At 38.7% G+C, this 10,167-nt stretch overlaps 1 protein-coding gene across 1 annotated transcript; it reads left to right on the plus strand.

Moving 5' to 3' along the window:
- Positions 1-779: 779 nt before the first annotated feature.
- Positions 780-4,743, plus strand: LOC100783086 (probable inactive receptor kinase At5g67200). The gene is made up of 3 exons (XM_003550952.5): positions 780-1,701; positions 2,088-2,798; positions 3,845-4,743. The coding sequence occupies exons 1-3, from the start codon at positions 1,014-1,016 to the stop codon at positions 4,402-4,404; spliced, it is 1,959 nt and encodes a 652-aa protein (XP_003551000.2). The 5' UTR covers positions 780-1,013; the 3' UTR covers positions 4,405-4,743.
- Positions 4,744-10,167: the final 5,424 nt, after the last annotated feature.

The following is a 10,167-nucleotide window of genomic DNA, read 5'->3' on the forward strand; positions in this document are numbered from 1 at the left end:
AAAACATTAATAAAAATTAAATAAAAAGCTAATTTATGAATTAACTTAAATTTGTTATTTATGACACAAATTTGTAACATTTTTCTATTTTATAGTTATATTATTTATTCATTTCCAACTCACGTTCTTTTACAAAATTATTTTTAATTAAAAGTGTTTTTATTCTAAAAGTGTACTGTAGTATTAAAAGTAAATAAATACATTGATAGTCGATAGATTTCATTTAAATTCATGAAGAAGTACTACGACGTAAATGTCAATGATATAAGTTACATTGCACTCAATGGTGAACACATATTTCCTTTTCATCATTATTAATGTACACGTAAAAATAAATCACGGATGCATTAATAATGTTGCTAGAAATAGAAGAACATATTACACATTTGGAACAAATATAGTATGAAAATTAATAATTTTTAATTTTAAAAATATAAAAACAATAACATTTCTTTAGAAAAATGTAAGGTAATAAAAAAATTAAAATAAGCAAAATCTAAAAAAAAAAAGGAGATTACATATTAGAGAAGGAAACAGCATGTAATAGGTGGAAGGATTTAATAATAAACCCTGCTTATACTTAAAGTAAGAGGATTAAGATCAAATCGAGATCAGATTGGAAATCGTTATTCTACAATTCTCTTACTTTGAGTAGAAGAAAAAGTTAAATAAAGAAACAGGTGGGGATGAAATTAAGACCACACACACCATTCACAACTTCACATTAAACACATAAACAAATTATTGTTTATATATATATATATATAAAACTCTTGTCATAGCATAACATTTGGTAATAATTTCCAGCATTCCCCACTTTCACGTGAGCCCGACTTAAAAAGTCCAGCTGCTCCGCACTACTGTTATAGCCTATTACCACCGCACAAACAACACTCCTAACACTCACTCACACTTCACTCTGCACAACAACATGTCTCAGTTTTCCACCTCCAAACGCTGAATAAAAAAAAAGGAATCACAGAAACAGAGTATCCACAGCGTATAGTCCCAAAATGCATCTGGATCAACATGACCCCAAAACGACAACAAGAGCAACAAAAGTCCTCCCTCTGTTCCTCTACTTGTTCTTCTTCTTCAGCCTCGCCTCTTCGGCTCCTCCCATGCTCCCCTCCGACGCAGTATCGTTAGTGTCGTTTAAGCGTGAAGCGGACCAAGACAACAAGCTCCTCTACTCCCTCAACGAAAGCTACGACTACTGCCAGTGGCAGGGCGTGAAGTGCGCGCAGGGCAGAGTGGTCCGCTTTGTGGCCCAGTCCATGGGCCTGCGCGGCCCATTCCCACCGCACAGCCTCACGAGCCTGGACCAGCTCCGAGTCCTCAGCCTCCGCAACAACTCCCTCTTCGGGCCCATCCCCGATCTAAGCCCACTCGTGAACCTCAAGTCACTCTTCCTCGACCACAACAACTTCTCTGGCTCCTTCCCTCCCTCCCTTATCTTCCTCCACCGCCTCCTCACTCTCTCCCTCTCCCACAACCGCCTCTCCGGTCCCCTCCCCGTAAACCTCACCCTCCTCGACCGCCTCATCGCGCTTCGTCTCAACTCCAACCACTTCTCCGGCACGCTTCCTTTCTTCAACCAGACCACCTTAAAAGTCCTCGACCTATCCTACAACAATCTCTCCGGCCCTGTGCCGGTCACCCCGACTCTAGCCAAGTTCAACGCAACAACATCCTTTTCAGGTATGACTAGCTCCTGACTTCCAATCCTCTCCTTCCAAATATAAACTGACATTTTGTTTTGGGTGAGCTCGTGAGTCTCAATCACCGTTTTTTTCTTCATCCACGGTTTTAACTTTTACTGGAATTAACTTAACTGATTATTTTTAGTAAAAACTCTTAGGGAGATTTTTCTCCCTCAATCACATTAAAAATCTAATTTAACAACTTCAATGGTATACTTCTTTCTCAATCACCATTTTTTTTCATGAACAGCACTCGAACGAACTTGCTAAATGAGTCTATGTGAAGAAATACTTGTATTGCTGTCTCTTTTTCTCCTCTTTGCTAGTGTAAAGAAGTATTTGGGTATCTAAATATCTTCTCTTTTTTTTTTTTGTTTCCTTCAGGTAACCCCGGTCTCTGCGGGGAGATTGTTCACAAAGAGTGCGACCCTCGTTCACACTTCTTCGGCCCCGCCACGTCATCCTCTACCACACCCTTGAGCCAGAGTGAACAATCTCAGGGTATTGTAGTTGTTCCTTCTTCTACGACCACAACAAAGCATGATAAAAAAACAGGACTTGTTGTCGGGTTTGTCGTCGCGGTTGTTCTTGTCGCTGCTTTCACTCTCACGATGGTTTCTTTGGTGAGAAAGAAGCAAAATGGTAAAGCTTTTAGAGCAAAAGGCGTGGTTTTGGAGAGTCCTGAGGTGGAGGGTGGTGGTGGTGTCGTTGTGGTGGAAGGTGAGAGGGAGGTGAAGATGAGAAAGATGGAAGAGGCGCACAGGAGCGGGAAGCTGGTGTTCTGCTGCGGGGAGGTGCAGAGTTACACGCTGGAGATGCTGATGAGGGCTTCGGCGGAGTTGTTAGGGAGGGGGAGTGTGGGGACCACCTACAAGGCGGTGATGGATTCGCGGCTGATTGTGACGGTGAAGAGGTTGGATGGGAAAAGTGCGGCGGCGGGGAGTGATGGGGAAGGGTTTGAGAGGCACATGGAGGTTGTGGGGAGGCTGAGACACCCCAATTTGGTGCCTTTGAGGGCTTATTTTCAGGCCAAGGGTGAGAGGCTTGTTATTTATGATTATCAGCCCAATGGCAGCCTCTTCAATCTCGTTCATGGTAATTCATCTTTTCACTCTTTGCATTTATTAACAATAATTAAGAATTTAATAGAGTTTAGTCCCTACTAGTATAAACTTTTCCCTAAGAAAAAACAAGTAAAATTTATCAAATTTTACGTTTAAATGCAGATGACTTTAATTAGTTTGTTGAAAAAAGTTTAATTGTTGTTTACTTATTGTTAGTTTTTGCTAGCCACATTGCACTTTTGTGCTTTCTGTACTGTAATTAAGGTTTCAAATTGTGGTTATCATTTCGTTGTGATTTTTGATATTGTGGGAAATTGTTGATAAATATGACTGGTGCAATGCAACCAGTTACAATTTTGATACAGTCACAAAGAATCCAAACAAAAGCATCACACCAAAAAAAAAAAGAATCCAAAAGCATTGACGTTCTGTCAAAATCGCCAAAATCGCAATCATGTGTCATTTGATATAACCTTGATTCTAATGTCAAATTGGATGTTGGGTTTGGAGTAGTTGAAGGTTGGAACATGACTGAGGATAAATGTTATGGGGCATGGTGCTTCCATTAGAGTTTTATTTGATGGATGGTGTTTTGTAATTGTGTGATATGCGGAATGGTATCATGTGTCAGATTGGTCAGTGCATTGTGTGTTGCCTATTTTTGATTGTTTGTTATCTTGTTTGTGTTTTTCCCTTACCTGCACTGGCTTTCGGGGTTGGGTGGTATCTAATGTCAACAATCACGGGGTTGGCTTGTTTTTGGTCCTCTGTTTGGACTATTTTGGATGGGTTGTGTGATATGTTTGGACCATTTTTCATGGCAGGTTGACTACTGTGCTTCATTTGGTTGACCCTTAGTTGAGGCAAATGCTGTTTTTATTTCAAAATTTTCAATTTTTATAGTTATTCTATGTCAGAAGACCTGAACTTCTTGCTGGGGGGGACCAATCAGTTTCAGTTTTTGCCTAATTGATGTTTGATGATTATTTCTTAACTTTTTTGTTTGATCAACTAGACCCCCTTGATAATTGATGTTTGATGATTATTTATTAACAAAGTTTGGTGCTGCATGTGCAGGTTCAAGATCAGCGAGGGCAAAACCATTGCATTGGACATCATGTTTGAAAATAGCAGAAGATGTAGCACATGGACTTGCTTACATCCATCAAGTTTCATCCTTAATCCATGGCAACCTAAAATCCTCTAACGTCCTTCTTGGGATGGACTTTGAGGCTTGCATCACGGACTATTGCTTGGCCTTGTTTGCAGATTCTTCATTCTCCGAAGACCCTGATTCCGCCGCCTACAAAGCACCGGAGGCTCGCAACTCTAGCCGCAGGGCCACTGCTAAGTCTGATGTGTATGCTTTTGGGGTGCTTCTAATAGAGCTTTTGACGGGTAAACACCCTTCCCAGCACCCTTTTCTTGCACCAGCGGACTTGCAAGATTGGGTTAGAGCGATGAGGGATGACGATGGCAGCGAAGACAACCGGCTGGAGATGCTCACGGAGGTTGCCAGTATTTGCAGCGCAACATCGCCAGAGCAGAGGCCGGCGATGTGGCAAGTCCTTAAGATGATACAGGGAATTAAGGACAGTGTTACCATGGAGGATACTGCACTTACTGGACTCTCATAGTTTGTGAACTACGTATGCTGAGAACTAATCACAGCAAGTACTGTTAAAGTCCTCAATTCTCTTGTTGAAAAGGAGAGAAAATTGCTTGTGCAGGAACTTGGAGGGTGAATACTAAAATAGGTTAAGCAGTCATTTTTGCGGGAATGTCATGAATATTATACAGTAGAACATTACTATCTGCTGTGGCTGGTTAGTGCGGTTTATTATTAGTTCAATAGACACGGTAAGAATGTATTTGAGCTTATTCATTTTTTCTCTATTTGTCTCTGACAAGAAAGGGATGTATTTGCGGTATAAAAAAAAAGAGTAAAAAAGGATGAATGGGGTCATTGGGGTCAAGACTTTGGCAGGTAAAGATGTACACGAGCTTAGTGCATGTTTGAATTTCTGAAAAAGCTTAAAATTACTTTTACTCTTATAACGAATTCTTTCTCCATTTTTGTATTAAAATTTGAAAAGATAAATTGAAATTAGGCCTTCAAGTCAAGCATAGTAAGTAGTAACTTCCTTTTTGGTATAATCTCAGTTCTGGAAAACTAGGCCTTCAAGTAGAGCTGGATCTTATAGCCATAGGAGTTTAGCCCATTGAACAAAGTCCAGTCATCTAAGCCAGTAAGTTAATTTGTCCTTCTTTTCCAACTTATGGATTTCAAAATAAGAAACTCAAATATGTAGAACAACTTTCTTCTGTCAAACGCAACCATGTCAGGTTCAAGTCCAATCTGTGTCAGACAGCCGCACCTAGCTGTGGGGGCATTTAAAGGACTTTGAATCTATTTCAAATTCAAAACCAACCTGACATTCTGTTCTATCTCCTAAGGTAGTAAGGTGGCTGTTTTAAGTGAATTAAAATGTATCAAAGATGAAGATATCATAAAAAAAAGGTTTAAATATGATTTGATTTTTGTCTTTAGATATTGACTCAGTTTTAATTTTTTTTAAATGATTTCATTTCATTTGGTTTTGAAAGTTTTATAATTCTCTTTTTAAGTTCATTATTTATTTATTTTTTTAAATGTAAGCTATTTGAATTTTTTTGTAAATAATGTGACCCAAACTTAAACTGTTACAGTGAATGTACATGTGGAAGTTTGTTCCTAGAATTAGGTTCTACCACACAAAGATAAATGGGTTTTAGTTGTATGTATTTTATTTGGGAATAATAAAGTTGTATTATTTTTTATCTATTATTGTAGGGCACACTAAATGCCTAGTGTTAGAATAGCTATTGCTATAAACTTTTAACACGAAAATTAACCGAGTTAAATAAATGACTCGAAAGGAAAATTTTGAAAATTTTAATAACCAAATTATTTTTGGAGGATTAAAATTAATATGCATTAATATTTAAAAGATCAAAATTATATTTGACTTTTTAAAAAATGTAACGAAGATTTGTGATCACTTAGGTGTTTTTTTTTCTTAAAAAAAAAAGGCTTGCCACCAAACAAGGTCTAAATTATATTAACAAAATCAGAAAACAAAAACATGGAGACCATACCAAACCTATGAGAACATAAAAAAAAAAACCTGTAAAAAGGTAAGTCTAGCTTATTTTTGTTAAAGTCCTCCCAGTAGAACAAGGGGACTATGTCAGACTTTGTTAGGCAAGAGGAATCATCTATAGTAACTAAGTAATTGCTACAGTACAATAGGAAGAATAAGAGGAGAAACAGTGACAGTTAAGTTGTTGGGAGTTAGTTAGACTCTGCCAGTTGTCAACAACTAGCAGGTTAGTTAGTAGTTTTTAATATATAACAGCTTTCTGGAGAAGGAGAAAGGAAGGAGGAATTGATTGTATTGAGAGAACCTGAGAAGTGTCTTAGTGTTGTAAGGGAAGAGAGTGCTCTTCCTTGAGTAAAGAGTGAAAGAACTAGCAATAATAGTGAATCCTTTATCTCTGTGTGTACGGTCTTGTATGGGTTCTTGTGTGTGTCTGTTCTACCTCTAGTTGCAGTTAGTAAAGTAAAGAAGATTCCTAACAACTGGTCCGATTTGTCAAAGAAAGAATCATGGATCGTGACGAGGCTCGATTCACTGCACTGGAATCTTTGGTTGCAGCATTGAAAACAACAACCAGCGAATTGAAGGTGATGACCATTGAGTTGTAGAAATCGTCCAAGAAACAAACTAAGGTGATTGTGAAGGTGTCAAAACAGTGTGATGAAATTAAAGATTTGCGCAAGATGATGGAGATGCTCATGGAAAAGAAAGGCAAACGTTTAATGACGCTAAGAATGCATTTACGGAGCACAATAGTGGGTTGGAGGATGAGGAGTCCGCAACGGAACCCGAGCCTTCATCAACATCGGAGGACGAAGAAAGCGAGTCTGAGGCAGATTCAATATTGAATTCGTCACGCCATTATTAGGCAAAAGGGGTGAAAATGCCAATGTTTGAAGGAGAGGATTTGTTAGGTTGGATCACATGTGCGGAGAAGTTTTTTTGCAGTGCAACATGTCCAACAGAGTGTGAAAGTGAGATTGGCCTTTATCAGCATGGAAGGAAATGCCTTGCACTGGTTCCAGTATTGGAAGCAAAAGACGAAGCGGAAAAGTTGGTCTGTTTTCAAGGCAATGCTGATTAAGCGCTATGGCGATACCAGAAGGGGAGATGTTTACGAATGTTTGGCAACATTGCGCCAAACGGGGACTATGACTGAATTCATTTAGGAATTCGATGTGCTAGTGGCTCAAGTCTCGGGTACAAAGGAAGTGCAATTGAAAGGATATTTTTTGGCGGGACTTCGCAAGGAGATCCGGGAAAAATTTCATCCCTACAAACCAAAGGATCTATCAAGTGCCATGGAGTTGGCGGCTAATTTCAAGGAAGCTGAGAAAGAAGGGAATCCAGAGGTTGAGTTGTGTAGTCGTGGTTTTCATTTTCAACCCAAGGGAGGAACGTGGATACACAATGTTGGAGGATCCGCAACGAACACTTTTCACAACAACAACCGTCAGAATCAGACTCTAACAGGGGAGGCGTGTAGCTCTGCGAACGTAATTGCTACAAATCAGAGTGAGTCTACGAGCTCGGGATCACGGAATAGGGGAGTCTGAAACCTGTCTTACCAGGAGTACCTTTGCCGCCGCGAAGCAAAACTTTGTTATCATTGTGGAGGTCCATTTATTGCTGGTCGCAAGTGCCCTAAACCTCAGGTTGCTTATTTTGGTAGAGGATGAATGGATTAACATTGAGGGAGAGATTACAAGAATGGAGGGGGAGCTTGAGAAGACATTTTACAATATAGGAGAAACAAAGGTGGAGTGTTAATGGATGGACTTATCCGTTTGCTCAACTGGTGGATTTACTCAACCATAAACAATGAAATTAGAAGGGCTAATTCAAGGAAAAAGAGTGTTGATTTTGATTGATAGTGGTGCTAGCCACAACTTTATTTCTCAAGAATTAGTGCAGCAACTGGGTTTGAAAGTGACTCCTACTCAAACCTATGGAGTGAGATTGGGTGATGGAAACAAGAAAAATGCTCAAGGCTGTTGTGAGCAGATGGAGGTTCAGTTGGGACAAATGACCATGACAGAGAAATTCTTTCTATTTGATTTAGGTGGTGTAGATGCCATGTTGGGGGTAGCATGGATGGAAAAGTTAGGAGATGTCAAGGTAAATTGGAAATCTCAGACCATGAAATTCAAACTGCAAGGACAGTTAGTCAAAATTCAAGGTGATCCTAAATTGCTATGAACTAAAGTGTCTCTGCAATCGATTTGCAAGCATATAGATGTTGAATTAGCCATGTTTCTATGGGTATTGGATAGTACAGATACACAAGAAACAGTGCAATATAGAGGCTCTATTGTAGAACAAAAACAAGTGCAAGAGGTACTGGATGGATTTCCTAGTGTATTTGCTTAAAGGAAAGGACTACCTCCACCTTGGGCAACCGATCATGCTATCCCTATCAAAATAGGAACTAATCCAATCAATGTCAGGCCTTATAGACACCCTTATCTACAGAAAAATGAAATTGAAAAGCAAGTCAGTGAGATTCTTAAGGCTAGAATTATAAGGCCCAACAACAATCCTTACTCAACCTGTGATTTTGGTTAAAAAGAAAGATGAAAGTTAGCGATTTTGCATTGACTACAGGGCTTTAAATAAGGTGACTATCCCTGATAAGTTTCCCATTCCTGTCATTAAGGAGTTACTAGATGAACTAAAGGGAGCTCAGTACTTTTCCAAGATTGATTTGAAGGAGGGTTACCATCAAATACGCATGAAACCAGAAGACATTCACAATACAACATTCAGAACTCACCAAGGACACTATGAATATGTAGTCATGCCTTTTGGCTTGTCAAATGCACTAGCTACCTTCCAGTGTGCAATGAACTCTACACTACAACCATTTATTAGAAAATTTGTTTTGGTTTTCTTTGATGACATATTTGTTGGATCGAGTGGCCTCAGAATAATTAAGAAGGGGGTTGAATTAATTATTCCTAAAACTCTACCAATTAAAAATTACACTTTTAAGGCTTTTACTTATGTTGTTAAGAGAATATGAAGTAGAAGAGAAACTTAACAGAAAGTAAAAGCGAAAATTAAATGCACAACGGAAAGTAAAAGAGTAGGGAAGAAAGAAACAAACACACAAGGATTTTTATACTGGTTCAGCACAAACCCGTGCCTACCTCCAGTCCCCAAGCGACCTGCGGTCCTTGGGATTTCTTTCAACCTTGTAAAAAACCTTTTACAAGCAAAGATCCACAAGGGATGTACTCTCCCTTGTTCTCTTTGAACCTAGTGGATGTACCCTCCACTAGAACTGATCCACAAGAGATGTACCATCTCTTGTTCTCAGTCAAACCCAAGTAGATGTACCCTCTACTTGTGCTACAAAGGATGTACCCTCCAATGTGTTAAGACAAAGATCTCAGGCTGTTACACCTTTGATACTTTGTGAATGAGGATACAAAAGAATTCTCAGGCGGTTAAACCTTTGAACGCTTTTGTATTAGGGAATGGGAAGAATCAAAATAATTCTCAGACTGTGTTGTTTTGAATTCTTTGACAATGGAGAAGGGAGACACAAAAGAATTCAGGCGGTTAATCCATCCTTCTTTTGGAAAAGAGAGAAGAGAGACACAAAAAGAATTCAGGCGGTTAGTCCTTGGCGAATTCTTTTTGGCAAAGGGAGAAGAGAATGAAAAGATGAATAGCACAAGTTTTCAAGGTTTAGAAAACCAGAAAACTTCAGAAAGCTTTTGGTACAAAGAAGAAGAAGAAGTTTCAAAGAGATTCAAGGCTTGTAAAGGATTGTATGAGATTGTTAGAAAGACTTGATTAAAAATGCAAAACAAAGCCTTGCTTTTATAGACTCTTCATGTCTGGTCAAGATGGTCATTCAGAAGAGTTATAACTTTTAGAAAAACTTAAAACCCATTTGAAAGAGTCAAAACCTTTTTGAAGAGTTACATCTTTACATTTTTCAGAAACAAACACTGGTAATCGATTACCAAATAAGTGTAATCGATTACACAAAGCTTTTGAGTGAAAGGATGTGACTCTTCACATTTAAATTTGAATTTCAACGTTCAAGGGCACTGGTAATCGATTACCAAAACATTGTAATCGATTACAGCCTTTTGAAAATATTTGGAACGTTGTAAATTCAGTTTGAAAACATTTTCAAACTCATTTTGCTACTGGTAATCGATTACAACAATATGGTAATCGATTACCAGAGAGTAAAAACTCTTTGGTAAAGGTTTTTTCAAAAACTCATGTGCTATTCAAAGTTTT

This window comes from Glycine max, chromosome 17, assembly GCF_000004515.6.
Source record: "Glycine max cultivar Williams 82 chromosome 17, Glycine_max_v4.0, whole genome shotgun sequence".
Classification (NCBI taxonomy): domain Eukaryota; kingdom Viridiplantae; phylum Streptophyta; class Magnoliopsida; order Fabales; family Fabaceae; genus Glycine; species Glycine max.